The sequence below is a fragment of the Rattus norvegicus genome, chromosome 19, assembly GCF_021556685.1.
Source record: "Rattus norvegicus strain SHRSP/BbbUtx chromosome 19, alternate assembly SHRSP_T2T, whole genome shotgun sequence".
Classification (NCBI taxonomy): domain Eukaryota; kingdom Metazoa; phylum Chordata; class Mammalia; order Rodentia; family Muridae; genus Rattus; species Rattus norvegicus.
In genome coordinates, this window is record NC_141552.1 from 68,748,358 (window position 1) to 68,774,045 (window position 25,688).

At 49.6% G+C, this 25,688-nt stretch overlaps 1 protein-coding gene across 4 annotated transcripts in view; it reads right to left on the minus strand.

Moving 5' to 3' along the window:
• The window catches only part of Sipa1l2 (signal-induced proliferation-associated 1 like 2), a 155,971-nt gene that overhangs the window by 67,118 nt on the left and 63,165 nt on the right, over positions 1–25,688 (minus strand). For all 4 annotated transcript variants that reach the window (XM_087594953.1, XM_087594952.1, NM_001434585.1 and 1 more), the window contains 1 exon segment: positions 4,370–6,097. In XM_087594953.1, the coding sequence (XP_087451079.1) occupies positions 4,370–5,855 (1,486 nt within the window). In that variant the 5' untranslated portion in view covers positions 5,856–6,097.

Here is a 25,688-nt window from a genome sequence, read left to right on the forward strand (position 1 = left end):
TTGAGAACTTCTGGAGCAATCTGAAGTCACCAAAGGGGCAACTGCCTGCTCCACTCCAGCCAACACTGCCCAAATTGGTTCTGAAATACATACAGGCCATTTGTCTTATACTGCGTGGGGACCAGAATAGTGTGACACAGATACTCAGTCCTTCTAGAACCAGGCAGAGCCAGAAACCACAAAGAGCCTACTTTTGGGTGAAGGTGGGTCAGTTTCAGAATGGAGAAAGCCTATGTGGTAGACACAGGACATGCTGCCAACAGTCAAGACAGTGGGCAGGACAGTGTCACCAAGCACATCAGGTTGGAAGAAGCTGGGCAGCCATTTGCTTCTGTAATCAGTGGTTTAAAACCACTCAGTAAAACAGTACGAGGACGTTAACTGTCTACTTCAGTGTGTCTTGTTCTTTTGAGATGCATTAGTGACAGGGCCCAGGACACTGAACCTGCCTTACAGTGGAACATGCATTAGTGACTGACAGGGGCCCAGGACACTGCACTGAACTCACCTTACAGCAGAACATGCATTAGTGACTGACAGGGTCAGTCTGGAGCTTTCCCAGCCACAGCTAACCTTCCCTCCATGTATTTGGTATTTGGGGCTCTACTGCTCTTGGCCATGCTCTGTAGCACTCTGGTCTACAGAGTCACTGGTCTCTCTTCACAGCTGTCTTTCCTGTGACAAACACTGTTTAAGGCGGCAGTGGCACATAAGCCTCCATCTAAGGTGACAAGGAGTGTAGCGTAGTGATCAGAGAGTACAGGACGGCGTCCCTCTCACCACTCTGCGGACCTAGGTCCCAGCCACATCTTGCTTCCATCTCTGGCTCTGACTCCTTCACACGCCTACATTTCTGAATGCAGAGGTGGAGGTGAGGCCCCCATGGTCCACAGGCACCATGCCTGTGCCTGCGGACCCCTGTGGACCCCTTAGCGATCTGCCTCACCAGTCTTTGCTAGGAACCTCCCAGTGGGGCCTTTAGTTTTAGTAAGGAGTCTGTGGATGCCTGCATGTGTTTCTAAAGAGATTAAAATTTTCCCTGGATTTGAGAACATGCTGTCTATCTCCTAAATAGAGCATGTCCACAGACCATGAAGATGTGAACAGTCTACGCTCTGTCCCCTCCCCCACTTCCTCGGAGGGAACAAAGGCGACTCTTTTAAAGGACATCCTGTACCCCTTTCAGGAAAGATCTGTGTTAATTTTGTTCTGAGAAGCCCTGCCACTCTGGACCAAGGCTTATGAGCAAGCCCCTCATGGCTGTGTGCATTCAGACCCTGGCCCCCCACTGCCTGGCCTTATTTCTAAACCAATGAGCTGATGATTTCCATAAAATTGTTTCAAGAGTGAATCAAACGAAATCCTTCCCAGGCACGGCGGAAACCACGAGGAAGCTGTTGATAAGTTGAATGAAAATCCACACATCACAAGAATACAATAGAACATGATAAAAAGAAGTGGTTAGCAAGATCGCAGTGTGGGAATGAGAGTCACGGTATCTTGGTGTTGTATCCTGACTGCTCCATCAAGAAGGGGGGAGAGGAAGACAAAGGACTCTGTGTGTGTGTGTGTGTGTGTGTGTGTGTGTGTGTGTGTGTGTGTGTGTATGCCTGGGACCCAACCCAAGGCTGATTCTAAACTCCACATTATTTTAAAAAGGGAGACTGGTTCATTGCTAAGTCACCAATGAGTCGAGCAGACCAGGAAGGCCGGGACTGAAGAGATGGATGAGGGCGGCTTTGCCAGGCCGTCCATGTCGGTGGTAAAACACACTGCAAGATCACAGAAGCTGCAAGCCCCAGCACCCATGTCCTCCAGGCTTCTGAAGCCGGTGACTCCTGTATCCTCAAAAGTAGCTACAGGTTCTCTGCCTTTCAGCAACTAGCTGGCCACTGTTTTCGCATGACTGGGATGACATGGCACAGCTGGGCCCCTTCCCTCTAGTCAGCCGTGTGCCTGTGTTACAGATCGCCGGCTATCACCCCACTTTAGGACCTGTGGTCAAAGATCCTGCCATAGAAGACTACTGTGACGTCACACCCAGCCTTGAGAAGCCCATATTCCTACATTATGAGTCCATTCCCTACACAGGAAGACTGAAGTATTGGTGTTGCCACATGCCTCTGACCCAAACCTAACCAAACCACTAATAAGCTTGGAAAACCCACAGCACTAGAGTGAAATAATAAAATGTTAAAAATATTGCACTTGCTTCATATAAAACCAATGAGGTCCATGTTTTAGAAGGGGTCAAAGGTGAGAGGTTATATGACCTGCTGTAGGGTTGCGTCAGACTAGTCAGACTACTGCTGCAAATGTCCGTATGCAGACATCCTGGCAGCTGCACTCCTGTAAACAGCTCTCAGGGATGCCTTCCTTCACAAGGGAGGTGAAAACGAAGCTGTGGGCTGGGAAGATGGCTCTAGATGAGTCACTTGCCACACCCCTCTCCACAGACAACAGTGTGAAGACTAGATCATAAACCTCACCCAAATGCCATCTAATCCCTGACACACAGGAGAGCAGAAGCAGGGGGTCCCTAAGGCCACCTGGGAAGCCTGACCAGTGGCACCAGTAAGTGCTGGTTTCAGTGGGAGACCATGCCTCTAAAAGAAGGGTAAAGAGTCCAGAAGAACTCCTGGCGCCAACCTCAGCTCTCCCAATGCATGCGCACATATGTGACGGCACGCAAGGGATGGCGGGAGCCACAGACAGCCACCTCTGCTTGCTGCAGTTCTCAGTTGAATGATCTCAGGAGGAAGAAGGGGGGAGGGGTAGGAAAGGGAAAGAGGAGGAGAGGCAGCAGGCTGCTGGGAAAGCCCCTTGGTCCAGCTTCTATGCATTTTGAGGTGGAAGGGGCAAGGAGCTTGGAGCTGAGCAGATGCAAAGTGGCTTTACCAGATCCCAGAACCGATGGGACCTTCCCCCTCACTGTACCAGAGCAGAATACCTCTGAGGTCTCCACTTTGGCCATCCAGCAAGCCTCACAGAAAAAGCAGCACCCTCCTTCCTGTTTCCCCATGGCTGACCTAAGACCTGCTGAGGTCTGGTGTGAACAGGCCTTTGCAGGTTCTTACACTGACTCCCTGTGCCCTCATGGCCTGTGCAGGAGAGCAGGGGCCTGGCACTGTCCCTTGGTGCCAGAGTCCCAGGTTCATCTGGGAAGTTCCTCTTGCTATGAGTTCCTGGATCCAATGGACCTGTTTGCAGCAGTGATGAGGGCCAGGGAGAGAAGCAGAGCAGAGTCCATCAACAGTGTCCCCTCAGGGAGGAGCATGTATCTTAGAATAGTCCTCTTGCTGGGTGGCACTCTGCTCACCCTCCTGAATTTAACAGTGACTCCCTTTTAGTCACCAACTCTACAAAATGGGAAGAAAAGGCGGGGACATGAAACTCAAAGGAAACAGTCATGACTGACTCAGCAGAGAGTTTAGGGGATTCATAACTCCCCCAACCCTCAGCCTGGCATTAGTGACACAGGGGGGAGGGGGGTGAGTATGTGTGGAGCCAGGTGGCAGCTTCACCAGACACTTCCAGCTCAGTCCAGCTCCCTTCTGCTTCTCTCCCCATCTTTAACCATCAGAACAAAGTGCTGCCTTTAATTCTGTGTCCGGCTGTGGCAGAGACAATGGCCTCTTTCAGTAGAGAAGGCCTCCCTCACACACTCATGTAAGAAATGCATGGGGCCCATGTGGAGTGACAGGAACTGCTCTAAGTCCTTTGCAGGACGCCCAGCTCACCTTAAAGACAGAGCTGGGTGGTCTGTGCCTCCGTGAGTGTCCTCTGCTGGCCCAACCATAGTCCTAGGTAACCAAGCATGGACTTCCAAGCTGTAGTTACCACGGACAGGCACTTCAGCCATGGCAAAGGGGCAGGTCCCCAGTACCCCAGACACTAAATAGCAAAGTGCTGTTGTGACAGGAGAGAGGGATAGTGCAGGGGTTTGGTTTGTAAGACTGGCCACTGAACTCAGGGTCTTGTGCATGGAGGCAAGTATGCAAACAGCTTTAGCTCCAACCCAGTGTGAAACTCTCTTCTCTGCCTCCCAGCATCCTTCATTCTAAGTGCTGCAGAGGAAAGCAGGCTCTGGAGAAAAGGGAGCTGGGTGGGAGGAGCGGTCAGAAATAATGAGATGTGAACCCCTTCCTTACCTACGCTCTATTAGTAAGTATAATAGACTCACTCACTGATTCTCCAGAGTGAATGCTCATGGAATTGTACCTTGGTTTGTCCTTAGGACATTGGGGAGGGTGTGTGTGTGTGTGTGTGTGTGTGTGTGTGTGTGTGTGTGTGTCTCCCAGGAAGGACTAAAGTGACACAGCAGTGTAGAAGAGTCCCAGGGCCCCTGCAGGAAGCCCCAGTTGCCTACCTTTGCCATAGAAGAACTTGCGGTAGTAGTAGGCCCCGAGGTCAACGTGCTCTATGATGTAACGTTTGACCTTCTCCCTGTGGATGGGCTGGTTTTCCCGTGGCACCTCCAAGACAGAGACACCTGCGTTGGTACAGTGTGAGCTGAGGGATGACTCAAAGGAGCAGCTTTCCCCAGAGCTGAAAGAGGCTGAGTTGGCCCGAGAGAGTGCAATGCGTCTGTCGCCCTCCCCACCGGTCTCGTTGCGAAAATATGGGCAGCTGAGGACCAGGTCGTTGCTCTTCCCATCGCCCTCATCAGCGTCTGGGTTCTCCTTGGCGTTGAGGTCCTCCTTGCTGCCCAGTGGGGACTCGCAGCCTCCAGCCGGGCCTACAGGAACCGGAGTCTGTGATGCAGCCGAGGCCCCTGTGGTGATGTTCTTTCTCTTGCCCACACTGGCCCGTGTGGCCATGGCTTCATTGATGTTGAAGAGGATACTCTGCACATCATAATGGGCAAAACACCTCTGGCAACTCCATGGGCGGATGCCCCGGTCCAGGCGGCCCTCCTCCAGGTCAGAAGTGAACTTGAAGGTCTCGTGCTCACTCTTGACTGTCCGAAGTTTTCGGAAGAGTGAGGTTTCCACAGACTCTGACTTTAACCTGCGTTTGAAGGGCTTGTCTCTGTCCCTTCCCATCAAGAGACCACCATCCATGTAGTCCAACCCTGAGATGCGGACGAATTCTCCTCTGGAAATCTGGGCTGCAGCATGGAGACTGGGGGAGATGGCGGTGTCACAGGGAAAGAAATCTGGAAACCCAAAGGAGCTGGTCACTTTAGGGTCGTAACTCTCTATTCGGTACCCTCGGAGCATGGCGAAAACATTCTCTCCAGACAGACCCTGCCTGTCAATAGATGAAGTGCTCCCGTACTCCCTGTGCAGGGCTGCTCCCGTGTTTGGGTTGACCGCATGTTGGTCCAGGACATCCTCGGTATCGATGTCACTGATGGTGATATCACTGTTGCTCCTCTGCCGTATGGGGTGGAGCCCTCTCTGGGGAGAATGCACGAAGATGTCTCCGATGGTGTACTTTGCCTCTACAAAGTCCAGGTCTAGCTGCTCCTCTTGCTGCCTGTCAACCTGGTCATTTTGGCCATTCTGGATGATGGAGGTGGCACTCTCATAGCTGGACTGAGAACGGCTCTCCCACAGCGTCTTGCAAGCCAGGTCCTTGGAGCAGTCCTTTTTAGGAGGCCACTCAGACACTCTGGCCCTCACACCCATCTTGGGTACTGCTGGGGTACCATTGGCTGGTCCACCACCACCTCCACCGCCCTCACTCAGACTGGACGTGTTTAAAGTAGCAGGCCCCATGCTGCCATTGATGGCTTTAAATTTCCGAGCAAAATAATCGTCAGACTGCATGGCTCTGGAAGGGTCCTTGAATTTGGAGGCAGCTCTGCCAAGCTTGTGCTTCTCTGCCTGTGATGGCCTTGGATCACTCATGTCCACGGAGGCAAGAAGCAGTCATCAGCAACAGTGGTGTAAACTTCCCTCCATGGTCATCACACAACACTACAGTAAACACAGACAGAAAGGTCTGCTGCCTGGAGTTTCTTTTTCATCAAAGGCAAACAGCATCCTCAAAGCACACGGTTTCTCCAAGCCACGATGAGTGTGCTTTCCAATGGCTGTGGTGACACTGTCCTGGCTTCAGCAGCACCGAGTGTCCCTCAGCACTCCTTCGCCTGAATTAGAAGACAGAGAACAGTCAATTGTGATGAACACAGTTCAGGTCAGTACCCGTCTACAGGCGGGTTTCTCATCTTTCACCCCTCCCACTGATGTCAACCCTCCTCATACTGTTCACACAGCTCAGGTGTGCCTGACTATGCTGTTGTGCAAGGCTGACCAGAACTCTCACAGAAAACCACAGCCACCACTCTTAGAGAAGCTTTAGCAGGACACAGGATTCACTTCAGGCACCACACCTGAAATACCGTAACAGATGTAAACGTATGGAGCAGAAATGTGATCAAATGCAGTTTTTGTCTTTCTCTTCTATTTTATCTTTACCCATACAAAAATGTTGCTAACACCACATACTTTCTCAGCTCTCACAGGCTAGGTGACTTAATCATGAACCCGAGAAAGAAATAGCTCTTGTCCCTCGGGTAAGCATCCAACTACAGTTCAGTCGACCAAGATGAAAGATCTCAATTGGCTAAGCAGGTTGAGAACTTTGGGGCCAGTTCCTGGTGGCCAAGACGAGTAGATGTGCATTTTTGAGAGGTGCAGACATTTCCCTAGGGTAGGCCCTGCTTTGTCCCTAATACTAAAAAAAGCTGTCAGCTGCGCATGGCCTCATGCTATTTACCCCAGAGCCATTACGTAACCAGGGAGATAAAGGAATCTTAGGATGTGACAAAGGGAAAGAGAAAATGCAAGAAGATGCACAGACATCCTAACCTGTGTTCTCAGACACGAGGGAATGGCTACCTCTTCTCAATCACCTAGAATTACTATTTTTAAGAGGATTGTAGGCTGCTATGAATTGCCGTTATTTCCTATACAATTTAGACTCTGACGAAACGGTCCCTGGAAACCACAGGAATGACAGCAGAAACACTCTGGCCCTTTTAGACTGACTGAAATGCATTTGATTCTGTGAACTAGGCTTCTGCAGAACCCATCAGTTCTGTGGATGACTGCTTTTTACAGACAATAAAAATTTAAACTTAAAAACTTATGCTGGCTAGGGAGCCGCCTGGGTGGGTAGGGGTGTTTATATGACAGCATAAGGGCCTGAGTTGATATTCTGAGAAGCCGTGTAAAGGCAGGCATGGCTGAAGTATCTGTAGCTGCAACACTGGCAGACAGAAACAGGGGGATCCATGAGTCACTCCTAACATCCCAGCCAAAACGGCCAGCTCCAGGTTCAGTAAGAGATCTTGTCTCAAAATCTAAGCAGGAAGGTGTGAGAGGAAGTGAGCTGCTGTACTCTCCTGGCCTCTCAAGAGCTCTTACGGGGGCACACGCTCACATACACAAGCACATCATGGTGCACACACTCACATACACATGCACGCGTGTGCCCCACACCCTCTGTCTTTAATGTTTGGTATAGAGCTACACGGATCCCCAACCCGGACACTCATCTGTAGGTTCCTAGTATTACTTTGTAGATCTTCTGTGTCGCCACCCTACCCTGGCACCTCATCGTCACTCAGTGAGCTAACTTCTGGAGTCACTACTCTGGCCACTTTCAAGGACAACAACAGGATGTAGCAGAAGAACCCAAGACTGTCAGAAGAGAAGTGGACAGGACACACAACTTTCTGCTGGGGATGGAACCCAGGGCTTTGTGCGTATCAGGTGAGCAACTCTACCAACTACAGCCCCAGCTACAATGAGTCTTGCACTGTGTGGTGTCCTAGGCTTCTGCTGCCTATCAAAGTAAACAACCAGCCCTCTGTGGGCCTGAGCAGGAGACCTGCGGGGAGGAGCTAGGGAGGGCAATGGAAGGCAGCTCCAGGACAAACAAGCTCAAGGCCTGGGAACTTGAGAGGATCGACCCTCAGCTACCACCTAGGGTATTCATCTGAGAAGGACAAGTCGGAACCACAGCACCCCCCTGCTTCAGCACAACTGTCAGTCAGTAAATAAGATGCATTTCCACATCCTCCGTGAGACACCAGTGAGCCTTAAAGACTAATACTCTGCTTGTAACTGAGTCTTTTATCAGCTGCAGCTGTAGCAAATGGTTGAAATCCACAAAAGTGCACAAATTATGAGTCCCATTCATAGAAAAAATGGTTAAAATTATATAGCATATTGATACTACAAGGACAACTGTGGGGAAATGCGTATTCTCCATAGTAGAAGCCAACCAGAGCAGTCTGGGGAATGTGCAGGGAAACAGAGTTCCCCACTGTGACCCTCCCTGTGGCCAAGAGGACAAGAACTAGGCTGTGCCTTCTCTGGCGGTCTGTCACCTGAGCCATCCAGATGCTCAGTGTTTAGCCTAGTATCACGGGAAGCCAAGACCAAATGCTCATCAAACTGCCTTCAATGCACATCAGATCTGTGGTGACCTGAGAAATGGGTTTTATAGTGGTTCATCTTCTCTGTCCACCTGACTGGATCAGGACTCACCTAGGAGACACATCTCTGAGCCCACCTCTGAGGGCATTTTCAGAGAGGTTTTGCTGAGGAGGAAAGACACTCTTGGACGGTGAGGGAGTGAGCTGAGCACCAACATTTATGTCTCTGCTTCCAGGCTACTGAGACACAAAGTGACCAACTGCCTCAGCAGTACAGCCCCCTCCCCACCATGTTGGACAGTACTTTCTGATTGAAATCTTCCTGAAATTGACTTTGTCAGACATTTTGTCACAGCAATGAAAAAGTAGCCAAGACAGCTGTTATTAAATAGCAACCATCATTGACAGGAAGTTCAGTCAGAGTAGGACAGCTTTTTTTGTTAAATCTGGGCAGAAAAATAAGTGCTTCATTCAGAGAGTTTTTAAAGTAAAACAAACACGATCTGCTAGCAACAGTAACAGGGCCATGAAAATGCAGAAAACGGGATTCTTCACTCTGGAGTTCTACAATATGGGGTAAGGTACACTTGACTTCTACCTTGGTCTAAAGCTCACACTGGAATTAAACTCCACGGTTCTTAGGCAAGCCTTGCGGGAGATTTCCCCAGTGTGGGCTTCCGGACAGCAGATCCCAAGGTACAGCTAGGATGTTTTTCATCAGAGTTCAGGACTTCACGATGAACTTGAAATAGTTAATCCCTAGAGAAACCCCTTATGATGAGCCCATGATTTACAGCCTTGGGGGACCAAGGTAAACAAGGGAACTTGGGCCACAGGTATATCAGGTGGGATGCTAGTGTGATTGCAAACCAGGAACCAGCTAGTTCCACATGATGGGCAGGGCCCCAGACTGTTACACAAATTGTCCTCCATTCCTTGCTGCCCTCCTCCCCGACATCCCTTCTCACAATTGTGTCTGGCCCTGAGCTGGAACTCATGATCCGCTTACATCTACATCTACAAGGGTGCAGACCTGGCCAGGATGGAGCAGGGAGCAGGAGCAGTCACGTGGGTCCGACAGAGACCCCTGTTTGCGTCTTTGTGTCCCCTGCTGGCTCCTCCTCCTGGGGCTTCCTGCAGATGCTGGTGTTCCAGCTGACCCTGGCTACCTTCTCTCAATTCTGGTGCATCCTGGAGGTTGCACACACCCTCTCAATGCTGAGGGTTCAGTATTTACCCACAACCTAAAACTCCTTCTTCACTCAATGCTTCCCGTCTGCACTGTGACTGCTCCTGCTTATGGTCCAGCCTCCTCAGCCCTTGTCCAGCACCACCACACAGCAAACTCTCACACAGATGTCTCAGGTCCACGTCCAGCCACAGCCATCAGGTTTACTATGCAGTTTCCTCTGACATGTGCTTCCTTCCCTCTCTGCTTCAGCTGCCACCAGCCTAGTCAGACCCTATCGTAGTCCCTCAGAACAAAGCTTGACTGACTAAGTCAGCAGCGCTGTACCCATCCCGGCCGGGCCTTGCTGGAGCCAGACCTCTGTCTCACATGTGCTGACTCCATGTTCTTACCCAGGGTGCTCTGCTGCATGCTTCTTACCCAAAGACTCGGCAAGGCCTTCCTCCCTCTCCTTAGCCACATGTCTGCCTATTGAAGTCCTACACACAGCAAGTCTTTCAGAAGTTGCCTCTGTGATACAGTCTCAGACACACTATCACGTCTTCTTAAATATGGATGGAAAGAATCCAGTGGGGGAAACGTTTCTAACAAAAAACTAGATGTGCATTTCCAAATATGAAATTGGACCCTATCTAATTCCACATATGAAAATCACCCAAAAAAGATAAATTAGAAAAGTGCAAAAACTATAAAACTCACAGAAGACAAGCACCGGGTCTGGGGAGATGACTGGGAAGGAGCTTGTCCTGCACTCGTGAAGCCTCCAGCACTCACATAAACGCCGCGCTTCCTGGCTCATGACTTATACCAGGGGTGATTGGGGGTGTGACAGGAGGATCCCTTGGCCCAGTGGCCAGCCACACTGAACGGGAACACTCCAGGACAGTAAGAGATCATGACTTAGACATTATGGAGACTAACTGAAAAAGACGTGTAATGTTGATCTCTGCCCTCCACCCCCACAAACACTAACCCTAACCTGCATTACCCCACCCCACACACACACAAGAAACACAGCCCATAGAAGCTGGGAGTATGAGCTCGGCCTTGGCAGCGGCTTCCTGGATAGAGCCACCAACAGCACTGTCACCAAAGAAAATGACTGGGAACTGGGCTTTGTCAGAATCAGGATGTTTGTGTATCTAGAGACTACTGCAGAGTGAGGTAGGCAGGCAGCCCTGGAATGGGAGGGCACGTCTGGGAACAGCCTGGGTCAGGGTAGAGGCCCAGGGTGTCTAGGTCCCAACCACAGCAGGAAGCCTCTCCCTTGCCAACAGGTCTGAGTGCTTCCTCCCTGGGAGCTCCTTGCCCCCACATCTAAGTAACTGGGAGCCCCAAAGTCACCATCTAAATGGCCTTTTAAACTCCTAAAGACTGCACAGTGTAGCACGAGGCAATCACCTCCACCCACAACTTCCGGTTTGATCTTGCACAATCAGCAGACTGCAAACCATACACTGTGGGGTCTCATAAGTCCAAAGACGGACAAAAGAATAAAGGCCTCCAACATCAAGACGACGTCTCCTGCTCACACAGGAAGCACCCGAATGCCCGAGATCCATGCGTACATGCGCCTTTTAGGTCTAGGCATCCAGTGTTTAATCTAATTTTCCCTCATGAAATGGCTGGCTTTGGCTCAAATTGAATCAGCATTTCCATTATAAATCTCCATTTCCACGTTTTCTGGGTTTGACTGTAAAATGTCTTTTGTATGAAATCTGACACCGGCAGAAGCCTGAATTTTAATGCTTTTCATTGGCAAAATGTGTCCTCCCCTCAACCCCTCCCTGCCAAAATCAGAGTCACAGTTTTTACAAGTCAAACACCTGGAAACATGTCTACGAGAGCAAGCGAAATCCAGGGTGGCTCCTCCACCGTCCGATTCCTACCTCAGCTCCAAAGCTCTCCTGTGGGTTTACTATTCTTCTATTAAACCAAGCATCCCCAGACATGTCACATGAGGAGACTTGACCTTCTCTCTGAGCTTCGAGTGCTGAGCCTGCACAGCTCTCTCCTGAGGATGGGGACACACTGCAGCTAGAAGCTGGGGCTGGGGTGGGAGGTGCTCTGCCTTCCAGGTCAGTCAGAGCTGTCACGTAACAAATAGGCCTTGATGCCGGGAGGATGGAGCCCAAAAGGGAGGGAAACAGAGACCAGTCATTGCTGCCTAGAATAAGCCAGTCTCTCAGTATGGCCAGAGAAGTTTCCCATCTCTTACAACAAACAATGGTCTCTGATTGCCACAAGGCTCTATACTGGTGGCCATGAGACAAAGGCTTCTCCAGTGTTTTAGACACACAGTGCTACCCTCGTATGAGAGACCTACACAGAGAACCAGAGGAAATCTGACTGAACCCCAGAAGTTTGCAGACACTTAAGACCACAATGTGGCTTTGAGGATGAAACCACAGCTCTGCAGACCTCGTTGGTTACTCTACTGAGGGACAAGTTCCCCTCACCAGCTTCACATGGTACCTGTCATTAACAAAAGCTCTCAGGACAAGAGAAAATGGGTATTAAATTAAATTACCACCACCACCACCCCCGGGCTGGGGCAGCTCAGTGCTTAAGAGCACAGACGGCTCTTCCAGAGGACTGAGTATGAATACCAGAACCCATTTTGGGTGGCTAACAACTGTCTGGAACTCCAGTTCCAGGAGCTACAACACCCTCTCTGGCCTCAGCAGACAGTGCACACATGTGGCACACACATAAATACATGCTAGTAAACACTCAAAAACTGAACAACAGGCTTTGCAAGAACTAAGAGACAGCCCACAGCACCACTATAAAACTTCATGGAGAGAGTTCAGGAACCAATCCCTCAGAGACCCTTGGCTACGTCTCCCCTTTGAATATTAACTATAATCACCTTACTCTGAAAAGTCATCAATAACCAACTTTTCTGCAGAGATTCACAAGTGACAGAGGAGCAGCCGTCAGAAAGTAAACGTCAGCCCCATCTTCCCTTGGGTCCCAACAGCTGAGGCTTGTCTTACCTCAGAGGGGAGGGGACTGGCGACAAGAAAGGAAGAGAGAACCTGCAAGAGAATCTGCAGATCTCACCCTCCCTGTGTGGTTGTGAGCAGTGAGTGAAGCACACCCTGTTTGTACACACTGGAAGCCGCATATGACAAACCAGGCTTTACCACCTACTATTTCCGCAGACACGAGAAACAGCCAAGCTGTCCAAGCATCAGCAAGAAGCTGCTCGGGGAGCCTGTGCTCTCAGGCTGTGCCGCGGGAGGCAGCGCTGTACCCTCTGTCTAGCTGCAAGTGTCCCTGCTGCTCAAGGACCATGAACTGAGGAGACCCACGGAAGGCAATACTCTCCCATGCCTCTACCCCAGATGGGTCCCTTGTGTGGTACACAAATGTGGTCCCATGACCTGGTGAAAATTTTTGTTGTGAAAACAAAACCAAAACAAAAAACAAAACAAAACCAGTATCAATATTCAAGATGATTTAATTTTAAAATTACTATAAACACGAAGTGTCTTAAACACACCTAAGTACATCTACCCACAAACCCACACATCCCTGTAACCCCCAACATAACCTTTGAGTTTTTTCCTTCTGTACATGTGTGCATGCGTGCAGGGGGCGGGGGGCATCTGTAGAGGCCAGAGGTCAAACTTGGGCATCATTCTTCAGGTGCCAGCCAACTTGCTTTGTGAGTCAAGGTCCCTCCATTGTCCCGGGGTTCCCAGATGAGGCCAGGCTAGCTGGCCAGCAAGCCTAGGGGCCTGCCTGTAGCCAGCTCCCAAGGCAGGGATTCCAAGTGTACAACACCATGCCTCGCTTTTTAAAGAGACTGCTGGGGATCAAACTGAGGTCGTGATGCTCACAGAGCAAGGACTTTACCACCAGAACCATCTCCTAAGCTGACAAGTTTTGTCTTCTTATACATGGACAAGCGACTGACTCACTCCCACATCCCACATTCTAGGCCGTGGTGGACGACAAAGGATGGTACACAGGCTCTGTAATGCTGAGAGACCTGGATGGCACCATCTTTCCTCCTAAAGAGCAGGTTCCCAAACACACTTGCTACCAGTTTGTTCAACATAAACCAACCAGTGGGTAGGAGGGCACCATGGTAACATTAGCCCTGCCCACCTGCCAGCTCTCCAGCCATTACAGGCATTTGAGGAGCACAAGCACTGGGACTTGACACATAAAAAGGGATATGAAGACCAGGAAAAGCAAAACTGACCTCAGCAGTTCCTACCTCACCACACAGGTTCCAAAGTCAGACGGCGGCCCCTTCTGTAACGACTGTCAGGTCTGCAGTTCTTACTGCTTGCTTTTCACACCTGCTTTTAACATCTTCTTCCAGCATGTGTGCGTGCACATGTGTGTGTGTGTTGTATGGGGGTATGTGTAGGCATGTGTGTGTATGTAGGCTGGTGTGTGTGTGTGTGTGTGTGTGTGTATGTAGGCTGGTGTGTGTGTGTATGTAGACTGGTATGTGTGTGTGTGTATGTAAGCTGGTATGTGTGTGCGCACACACATGTGTAGGTTGGTGCATGTGTGAGCACATGTGCAGGCTAGACAGTCGCATTAGGTATTTTGCTCAGTCACTCTTAAACCTCTATGACATTTATTTGCTGGTTTATTTTGTGTGCACACAGGAGTGCATGGCATGCATGTGAAGACATGTCAGGAGACCACTTGCAGGAGTCGCTTCTCAAATTCCATCACAGGGCCACTCTAACCTCATCGATGAGCTTCAGGCTGAGTGACAGATCCTGTCTCCCTCCCCCAGCTGGACAGTGCCTGAGGAACAATCCTGAAGGAAGTTGCTGTCTGGCCTATCCCACACACATTCACGTGGGGTGCCCAGCACAAACATAGGAACACAAGACACAAATATCCAAGACTCAGATGAAAACAACAGGCAGAAGGCTGTGGGAGGAAGAGGCTGGCTTCCCCAGATCATGTCTTAGGGAGCCCAGTCAGCTTTCTGTTACTAAAAAAAGGTTCCTGCTGCTGGGTACTTAATAGGGGAAGTTTAGCTCCAGTTCTGGAGATTTCTGAGCATGGGGTCAGGATGAGCAGAGAAAGCCAAGAGCTCAGGGTTAGGGGTCCCTCTTCTAACAGTTCACTCTTACAAGAACTAGTTCAAGGTACTGGGGGAAAGACCTTCATCCCTCTGAAGGAAACAACCAGGGGTCTTTCCTAGTCCCCACCTAACCTTCAGAATTTGGACTAAGCCTCTACTCTTGGGCTGTCTTCTAGTCAACTGTCTGATGAAGTCTGCCTTGCAAGGTATGTTCTGTGCAAAGATGTTGGAAATTCTTCCGTATCTATGGTCACCTATGTTCCTCCTTGGAGAAGTGGTGGTAGTTTATTTGTGACTTACTGGGTATTTTCAGGTACTGAATTTCTTTTAGTTTATCACATATCTTAGACATTAATCCATTATTTGATACATAGCACACAAAGTTTCCCCCATTCTATGGGCTGCTGGTTCAATCAGTTAGATTGTTTCCCTTGATGTAAGAACCTTCGTAAGTTCAATTACTTTGGGAAAAGAGAGAATAGTATTACAAACAAACAAACAAACAAACAAACAAACAAACAAACAGACTCATCTGTGCCAGCTCAGAACATATCATGAAAGCTGGGTATGGAGCTCACATCCCAGCACTCAGGAAATAGTGATAGGAAGATCAGGAGTTCAAGGCCAACCTCACTGTGTAGAAAGGGCTACATGAGACCTCATGTCAAAATAACCAAGGCAATTCAAACCTAGTACCTTCAGAGACAGTGTGAACCAACAGTGACCCGGCCAAGATAGCGTCTCCAGTCTTCAATCCTCTCCTCTCCTAGTCTCTCCTGTTTCCCTCAGACCACGTGGAAAACATCCTTGACCTATCGGTGCAGCAGGAAAGGCTTCTGACCTGTCTGCCCAGAATGGGTGACTGAAGAGGCTCCAGGCAAGTCTTCTATCCACTTAAGACCCAGAAAGTGGTTTCTCACAGTTGTAATAATTGTCAGCCCACGTGACAGACGCAGCTGGGTCAGAGTGGGGCAGGGCCACCCATGTATTCTGGCTCCAGAGATACCCACATCCCCAGCCCATGTTTAGAATTAATTCTTGTTTTAGGAGTCTAAAGACAGACTTGGGGGTTTTCCTGGATCTCTTTGTCTCTCTTCCCAATGTAGCCACATAAAATAAATCTCGATTTTTCTGTTTTTAAGTTTTGACTCTTCTAACTGGTTGAACCTGACTCTGGACATATGTGGTAACCTAACCTCCAAGTTAATAATACCACAGGGTCCATCAAACACCAGTGCTGTGCAGAGGTGATCTCCAGATACACAACAGCCCAGGAAAGACCCAGCATGCATCCCACAGCAGAATCTCAGTCTTTTCAAACACTAATCCCAAGTGCAAGTTGAAAGCCAATTTTCTAGAGAGGTAATTACATAATCCACTTTTTACAGTCAAGCTTTGCTACAGCATAATTAGTTGAGCAAAAGGAAAATAAATACTCAAATGAATATTAGTGCAGAAATCATGGAGACGCTCAAGGCAGAGCCTCCCTGGCTTTGATGACTTCCATGAGGCTCAGACAGAGCTGCTCTGGAGCTGTGCTGAGCTTGGAGGGTGAGCAAGCACAACAGAGGAGCCCACCCCACCCCGGGACCAGCACAGACTGCACACAACCCCACCCCGGGACCAGCACAGACTGCATACAGCCCCCTCGGCTCTTCCTGTCTCCTGGCAGCCTTTACTCAATTCACAAAGAACTTGGAACCCAAATGGCTCTATTGTGTGGCAGGTACTTCCCACAGCGTGAAGACTTGTAGAAGACACAAACAAACAAGAACACGCTCAATAAAGACACTGTTCATCTACTCTTGCAGCAAACATGAACTAAGCCCTTTCTCAGCCTGGGAGCAAGCCAGCACTGCAGTAGTGAGCCTGAAGAGAGACAGTTGCTCACCTTGTGGAGACCACATGCAAAGTGGAAGACAGTACAGTGCCTGTGTACAGACAAACTGTAAAGAGGTGGCACATCACACAGGGATGGCGTCCACCCAGAGAAGGAGGTTGCAAGTAGGGTTAGTATAGGACAGGAGAAAAGATGTGGGAAGGTAAACGTCAGCAGAGGAGTGCACCTCCACAGAGACCCAGGGGCCTTGGCGAGCCAGAGGCATGGAGGAAGCTGGCCAAGAACAGAGGAGCTTGCAGTCACTGCAGAGGGTACAGGACCCAGAAGCCACTGCCTGCGCTTCTGCTTCTGGTCTGCCTGGTGCCTCACGTGGCTCCAGCACGTCCATGCTGAGGCTCTCCTGTGATTCTTCCCTTCCTTGTCCACCTGCCTGTTTGCTCTTCAGTAGCAGGCTCTACCTGTTCCCTGAAAGGCCCCTGCTGTGTGGGCTGCAGGAAGTATCCCAAAGGAAAACGCCCATTTCAAGGCACCAGTGGTGGTTTGGGGTGACCTGTGTCAACCACAGAGGTGCCAAGGCTGCTTTGGAAGGCCTAGTGCTGAATGCAGTGTCCTATTTGTGGAAAGGTTATATAGACAGATGTTGTTGTTAGAATAAGTGAGGTCACTGGCAGCCTGACGGGACAGATGAGTGAACTTAAGAGGAAAAACTCTTTCATGGCCCTGCTGGTCCAACTTGAACTTGGAGTTTGAACATGCAACCATATGATGGGCTTTACTCTGCTCCTTCCTCCTGCTAACCTTGACTGTGTGTGGTGTGCGCACGTGTGGGAGGATAGTCTATCACTGTTTACACCGACCCTTGAAACAAAGCCCTCTCACTAAGCTTGGAGCTAACCTGGCAGCCTGCAAACTCCAGTGAGCCTCCTGACCCCACCTTCCACAGTGCTGAGGTCTCAGGTCATGACCTACCTGTGGCTGTGTTCAACTTTTTCAAGGACACTGGGGTCTTTGAACTCAGGTCTTCAGGCTTAGACAGCTAATGCCCTTATCCACTGTTTCCACCTTGAATCTCTGTCTCTAACTCTCTGTATCCCTGCTACCGTAGATGACAAGCAAGAAGGAAGGCTTCTGGATCATTCGGAAGCCAACCAGAGACAGAGGCTCCCGGTGAACTGGGTTTGATGGAGGAAACCCATAGGGAGTTTCTTCATGGCAGGCATGGAGACCAGATATGCACAGCCTTGAAAAGGGTCTAGTCTCATACTGTAAAAAACGCTCTGTCCAGTTTTGCTGCTGTGCGGAAATCCTGACTAATAAAGCCACTCCATCAGTTCACCTTGCTGCAGGCGGAGGAAAGTGATGCTCCTCCCAGGAACAGCTCTCTGGTAGCCTGGCAGAAAGAAGGCTGAAAGAACCAAGACACAGCGCAGGAGGAAGGCTGCGCTTCAGCAAGGCAAATATTTACTGTTCTCAGGGCTTTAAATGTGAACATTCTTACTCAGTCACCCGCGAGCCAGACTTTATCACAGTGCTTTGGGCTTGGGGTATTTTTTGTCTTCTTCTGTATTTTCCAAACCAATAGAGAAATTGCAGTGCCAGGGTAGCTTAGCTTAGGCAAACAGGATTGCCAGTCTTCAGAACCTCACAGCCACCTTCATTTGCACAAGAAATAACCCTGACAGCAATGGTACTGCCAGCCAGGACTGTGAGAAGCATTTGGAAAACAGCTGACTGTGCCTCTGTGAGCTGCTGTCAGTCACTGCAGGCAGAAGCAGCCTGTCAATCTCACGGGCATCACCAATGGCTCCATCGACTCAGCTAACATCCACACAGGCAGGCCGCACAGCCAGGCCGGCCCGTCTCTAACAGGGAAGGCAGTAACAACACAAGACACACAGCAAGTGTGGCCTAAGACAGACACTCTGATACACATTTTGTAATATTTAAAATATTCAAAAGGAGAGACACTCGAGAGTACTTCAAACGGGTGCCAGGGAGATGGGCCAGTGGTAAATGCTTCCCTTGCGAGTAAGTGCAAGGGCCTGAGCATGAACTCGAGATCCCACACGGAGGAGCTGGATATTGGAGCTCCTTGTCATAATCCTGATGCTACAGAGACAAGAGGACTGACTGGTGAGTTCTGGGCCAGTGAGAGACTATCTCTAAAAAATAAAAAAAATCACTGTGGATAGGCACACTGAGGGTGACCATGTGTTGCTTTGATCCCTCTGCTGAGTACTGGTAACCACTGGGGCCATTTAAATGCAGTCATAGCAGAGACACAAAGACAAGACAAAGGGACAGGAATCTGGGAGTTAGCCATAGTCTGCCGGCAAGCAGACCCTTGGACACACAAGCTGCACAGATGCCCACCACATACGGGCACATGCTCACCACAGAGATGATGCCCTCCCATGGCTGTGCTAAAAGAGGGGACTGAGAAACACGTGTTTACACTTCAGGACCTATTTTTAACAAACTGTTTTCCTAGCCTCTGTGCCACCAAAGCCTTTCTGCTGTGCTCCCCTAAAAATAGTGATGCTTTTACTCCTGCTCAGAACGGCACGCAGGCTCCCCCCACCCCTGCCACGCGGTTTCTTCGATGGGAATGCACTCAGGAAGAATGCAGCATTTACTATTTTTGTGACAATATGGCCTTCTGTAACACACACAGCTGATGCTGCCACGTCGGAGGACGACTTCCTGCAGCAACTGTGCTTGTTCTGACTCCTGGCCTCCAGGCTGCAGGAGCTGATGACTTACACAGTCCCAGAGTTTGATAGTTTATTTTTACCAACAGGCTCACAAAGGGTCAACTACTTTCTATTACAGTAAGGAAGTAATTTCCAAGTTTAGGGGGAAGGAAGAATTAGCATTCAGCCTTAGCTGGCTTTCCCAGACAGCTTGACATAGCCTAGAGTTAGCTGAGAGGAACTGCCTGCAACACTTTGGACTACAGGCATGTCTGTGGGAAATGGTCTTGGTTTTAATGATGTAGGAGGGCCCACCCCAGTCATGATGCAGCCACATTCACCTGCAAGTGCTCTTGTGCTGCCTAAGAAAACTAGCTCAGCATTAGCTGTGAGTAAGCCAGCAAGCAGCATCCTTCACGGGATCTGCTGCACTTCTCAGCTTAAAGTGAGTTCCTGGTTAGACAACACTGCACTGCCTAGCAGGCAGGCCTGCCTCCAAGTGCCTCCTTTGAGTTTCTGCCCCGACTTCTTACAAAGACGGCTATGACATGCATTGAGGTCAACCCTTTCCTCCCATGGTCAGAGTGTTCTATCTCACAGCAACAGAATCTAACTAGAGCACAGAATACAACTACACACCACCCTGTGACTACAAAGCAAAACCAGGTCCCCTTTCTATGTTCTCTCTTAGAACTAACTACTCATGAAACGAAAGCTATGCTCACCCACCCCAGAGGCTGTTTACAAATGTGAGGCTATCGTTCAGTTTTCCAGGATGCCTTTCCTTTGAAATCAGTTATAACCCCAACATTGAAAGAACATGCATGTGTGCTCCCTGCCATGCAGCTGCTCCTCCCTGTACAGAGAAGACAGTGACACATTAAAGAGGTTAGAGGCGGGGGTTGGGGATTTAGCTCAGTGGTAGAGCGCTTGCCTAGCAAGCGCAAGGCCCTGGGTTTGGTCCCCAGCTCCAAAAAAAGAAAAGAAAAAAAAAAAAAAAGAGGTTAGAGGCACCACAGTACTTCTATTGCTTATCTGCATTACTCCATATGCGAGCAAGGCCCAACAGGAGACATCTCAGGTTCTTCTACCAGAGAGAAAAAGTAGGCTCCACCTTCAATACCCAAGTGTGTCTGGAACAGGTGAGCCCAGCTCTGACCTCGCATACCTCCTTCCTGGGTTGCCTTAGACATGCCGACAAGAGAAAACAGACTCTGACCTCAGCAGAGCCCCTAACCTGTCCAGCTGTGTACAGGACCTCAGAAGCTACTATCCAGTCCTATATAAAAGACACAGCTGAAATATAGTCCACTCCACATTAAGCACGATGTCACACATCTGAAATCCCAGCACTCTGGAAGCTAAGAAAGAGGTTCACCACAAGTTCAAGGCCAACTTGGGCTGCACAGACAGACAAACAGACAGACAGACAGACAGACAGACACACACACACACACACAAGAGAGATGCAGGGGATGGGTCTGCCTTTGGTAAGGAAAAGAAGATGTCAAGGAAAGGACCTTAGGGTACAGAGAACTCCCTCATATTAAGAGTTATAAAAAGTGGGGTTGGGGATTTAGCTCAGTGGTAGAGCGCTTGCCTAGGAAGCGCAAGGTCCTGGGTTCGGTCCCCAGCTCCGAAAAAAAGAACCAAAAAAAAAAAAAAAAAGAGTTATAAAAAGTACAACATCATTTCCTAACTCAACCACCCCACGACTAAGTCATGTCCATCACAGGAGGAGAGGAGGGAAGATCTGCCCATCACAAGGTATGAACCAGCAGCTGTCAGGCAGCCTCCTGAAGGGAGCCACAAGGTCCTCAAAGGGCACTTTGAAGTAACAGCAACCAGGGTTACAGAAAGTCGTGAATGATCTCTGTAGCACACAGGCTCAGCTAGAACAGTGGTCTCCAGAAGAGTGGTCAGAGCCCTGAGAATGCTGTGCTGGCGTTAAATGTCACCTTGACACAAGCTAGACTCAATTCAGGGGAGAGAACCAGAAACTGCCTCCATAAAGAACAGGTTGTAGTCAAGCCCGTAGTGCATTTTCTTAGTTAGCTCACTGTGGGCAGGGCCACCCCTGGGCTGGTGGTCCAGGTTTATAAGAGAGCAGGCTGAGCATGTGACAAGGAGCAAGCCGGGGAGCAGCACCCTCCATTAGCTCCATGCAACAGCTCCATTGCAACAGCTCCTGCCTCCAGGCTCCTATCCTGTTTGAGGCTGGGCTTCAGGCAACCCACTGGGCTTTAGGATATAAAGGCAAACAAGCCCTTTCCTCCCAATGATAACCTTTTATCACAGTGTTTTGTCACAGGAGTAAAAACTACAACAAAGACAAGCATGCAATTTAAAGGGCTATGGCAGGGGTTCTCAGAGGTGCTGGGACACGAGGAAGAGTTCTACAGAGGCAAGTATCAGAGCTCAAGAGGTCGCCTGTCCTAAAACTCATTGGCCAATGCGCTGGAGACAGACCCAGGCCATTGGAAATCCCAAGTGGCCAGGAGTCCTCGTCCTCTAATCGCTGTATCTTCTCTCCAAGGCCAGGTCTGAGCTGCTGCTGAGGTCAGGGTTTTGGATGGTTTAAAATGTCCTCAGAGGTTCATATATTAAACACCTGGTCCTGAGCTCCTGGTCTTTCTTTGGAAGATTCTGGAAACTTCTGGAAACCTAGTTGGAGGACAAAGGTCACTGGGGGGTGTGGACCTATAAAGTTAGACTTGGTCCCTTGTAACTTCCTTGCTCTGTTCCTGTCCACCATCGGGCAAAGAATCTTACCCCCCATACGTTCTGGCCACCATGTTTGATCCAGATAGAGCAGGGCAAGGAACCACAGGCTGTACCCTCTGAACCCACAAGCCAAGCAACACCCTTTCTCCTCAGTGCCCCTCATCCCCACTACGGGCTGCCTGCCTCTCCCATCCTCCTTAATGTTTCTGTTCCTCACAAATGCTGTCTCTCAGCTGCTGTCTTTGGTATGTCACACAGCCTCAGAGAGCCCAGCTCTCTTCTGCCGGGGCCAACCCAATGTGTCCATTACCAACAACACACCTGCCTGCCTCACAGAGGCAAGGAGGAAGAAATCTGAGAACTCCATTCCTGGCTACACTTTCTTACCTGCCTGACACAGAAGGCCAGCCAAGTGAATTAGTGCTAAGAACTGTTCCAGGGAGACAGAAGCCCCTGGTACCTGCATGATCACAGCTTTTCTCCAGTCTACAGATAAAGCACAGGGTCGAGTCCCTGCCAAGAGCTCTCTGTATGAATTACTATCCCGCATCAACAGTGCTGTTGGCTCGGAGATTAAGGCCACACAGAGTAGCAGCTGCTGCCCTGGAAAGGACATGCCGGACACACTGTGCAAACAGAGCCCTGCCTGCAGCTCCCCCTGGGAAACCTGCCCCCTCCCCACCACAGGACCCGAAGGATCAGCTCCTGGGATTCAAACTGAAGAGAAAAGCCTCCAGCAGGTAAGGTAAAGAGACAATCCTACACTGCAGAAGACATTTGGAAAGGGTCTGAAGAGCTGGAGAGATGGCTCAGTAGTTGAGGTACTTGCCACCGACCAGAAGACCAGAGCTCAGCTTCCCAGCACCCACTACAGGAGTCCAGATGCTCCCACACCTGTGCAGCTCACTTGTTATCTCCTGAAGAGGCAGAAGCAAGTGGGTCCTTGGGGCCTACTGGACAGTTGGCCTGGCTAAACTGGCACACTCAAGGCCAGAGAGACCTTGTCTCAAAAACCAAAGAGGTGGTCAGAATGGTTGAGCAGGTAAGAGCACCCGTGCTATTCCAGAGGACCCAGATTCAATTCCCAGTACACATAACACACTGCTCATAACTGCCTGTAATTCCACTTTAAGAAAATTCAACACCATCCCTGCACTCTGCAGGCACCTGGTCCTACTGTACACATAAGCACATAGATAATTTTTTAAAAATATTGGACAGTGAGAAACCGATGGTTGATCTCAGGTCTCTACACACATGGGCACACATGTGTACATGTATAAACACACAAGACAAGGACTTGGGACATGGACTGAGGACATGCTCAAAGAGCAAGTTTTGGCATCCAGACAGAAAGGGACCCCGGGTAGGCAGTCCAATCCTGAAGCCTCTGCACAGCTGACTCATGGTCTGGCCTCTAGGTGCCCGAGTAAGTGACACTGTGGGCTCCTAGGCAGACATTCTCAGCACAGTCAAGACAGTGACTTCGCTATCACAGCAGGTCTGAGATGCTGACTCATCTCAGACAGAAAGGTCCCTTAATGAAAGTCTGAAACCTGTTCCTTCTGGTTGCCATCCTCCACACCTTATGTCCATGTCCGTTCTCTATGTGTGCAGTACTTGTCCATGTCCGTTCTCTGTGTGTGCAGTACTTGTCCATGCCCGTTCTCTGTGTGTGTAGTACTTGTCCATGTCCGTTCTCTGTGTGTACAGTACTTGTTCATGTCTGTTCTCTGTGTGTGCAGTACTTGTCCATGTCCGTTCTCTGTGTGTGTAGTACTTGCTGGAGTTTGACTTATCCAAGCCTTTCAGCCAGTGGCTATTTTTTTTTTTAACCAAACAGAAAATTGACACAGCCAGGGTCCCTCATTATCCTAGCGTGAAACCATCCTCCCGTCTCAAGGAAACAGTTCAGTGTCAACAGCACTAAATTAATGCTGCCTTTGTGAGGCTGACGCTAATTTCTGCAAAATTTAATTTGCAAAAAGTAGCCCAAGGCTACTGCAATATCAAATTCACTTGATGTGTTAATTTCACACTCCAGGGTCTTCATCCCAAGAGTGGGGGGAGGGGGCAGCAATTATATAAAGTAGCAGAGAGCCTGAACTTACCCAAGCAACCCTGACCCCAGAGAGTAGTCCTCCCAGCTCAGCAGCGAGCCAAGGCCCACCTTGCCTGCTGCCAGCCCCTAAGAGAGGGAAGAGGAGGACTCCAGAAATCCACCCACCAGGCTGAATCCGTCCCTCTGCAGAGCTCAACTCCTAGGTACCCACATCCCGCTCAAGAAACTTTGTCTTTAAAAAAAAAGAAAGAAAGAAAGAAAGAAACTTTGTCTTTCACAGAAGAAATTGAGTTTGCATTTAAAAACCAAAGGCAGAGGCTGGATGGGTCAGTGGGTACTGTGCCTGTTGCACAAATGTGGATCTGAGTTTGCAGCCCTAGCAGCCATGTTTGCAGTCCCAGCCACTGGGAGACAGACCTGGGGGCTTATGACCAGCTACTCTAGTCTTACCAATAGCCTTAGACTTAGTGAGAAACTCTCTCGAAATATAAGCTGGATACTTCCCAAGAAGAGACCTAGCTTAGCCTCTTACCTACAAATGCACACGTATGCACATATGCACACAGTCCTGAGTATGTGCACACACCCCAAGTTCTCGTTCTGATACAGGTGACAGTGTGGTGGCTGCAATGAGGAAGATGTCACTTGTGTACCACAGACCCTTCACCTGCGCCTACTAGTTGGAAACATGACAGCAGAAAGACAGGCAGAAACTGGTAACCTGACTATCACAGTGACTTATTTAGTCAACTCAGACCCTTCAAGTTTCTCCATCACTGGACTGCGTCCCATCGGTCATTAATGAGTCTTCTAGACAGCAGTTCTCAACCTTCCTAAGGCTGTGACCCTTTAATGCAGCTCCTCATGTTGTGGTGACCCCAACCACAGAATTATTGCATTGCTACATCATGACTGTATGTTAATGTTATGAATCATAATGTAAACAGTTTTTGGAGACAGAGGTTTGTCAGAGGGGTCTCGATGCACAGGTCAAGGACCGGTGCTCCAGAAGCTAAGATTTCAGAGGCCATCTTTATACTCTACCTATCACTGAGCTGGTGTTTACCTCAGGCCATGCAGCTCAGATGGAGGACGCTTTCTAGCCACTCGAGGGCTCTCAGAGGAGCAGTGTTGCTCGATGGTCCCTCTTGGTCTAGAAGAACAACACTCAGTTGCCTCAGCCTCTTCAAGTGTCTCATGACGGACATTTATGGCTGTGGGCCCTGGGCTACGTGAGTAACAAGTTGTAAGTCAGCTGGAAATGGAAGAGACTACAAAGACAGAATTTCTCACAGAAAGAATGGAAGGCAGCACGGCTGGACAGATGAGAAACAGCTAGGATATACGGACAGTGTGGGGTCTCAGAGAAGCGGATTTCAGAGCCCAGGTCTGTACTAAGAAAGGTGAACAACCCCTCTGTGCTGAGCCTTGTTTGAAGCATGACACCTTTGCTCCTGAAATGTTACTAACCTGTCAGCTCTGTGACTCTGGAGACAGAAGCGGGGAGCAGCGGCCAAGGCTGGTGTGACCACCTCTGTGGTGTGGACGACTCTGTGAGACCCTGCCTCACATTTTAAAATGTGGAGAAGTGTTTTCCTAGCGTGTGCTCACAGGTCCCAAGTTCAATCTCTAGTTGTACAGAAAAACCCACCATGGTGTCTTGAGGTCCACACCCCTATCACTTGTATAAAGAGTCATCTTTCAGGCAATTCCCACCTCCCGT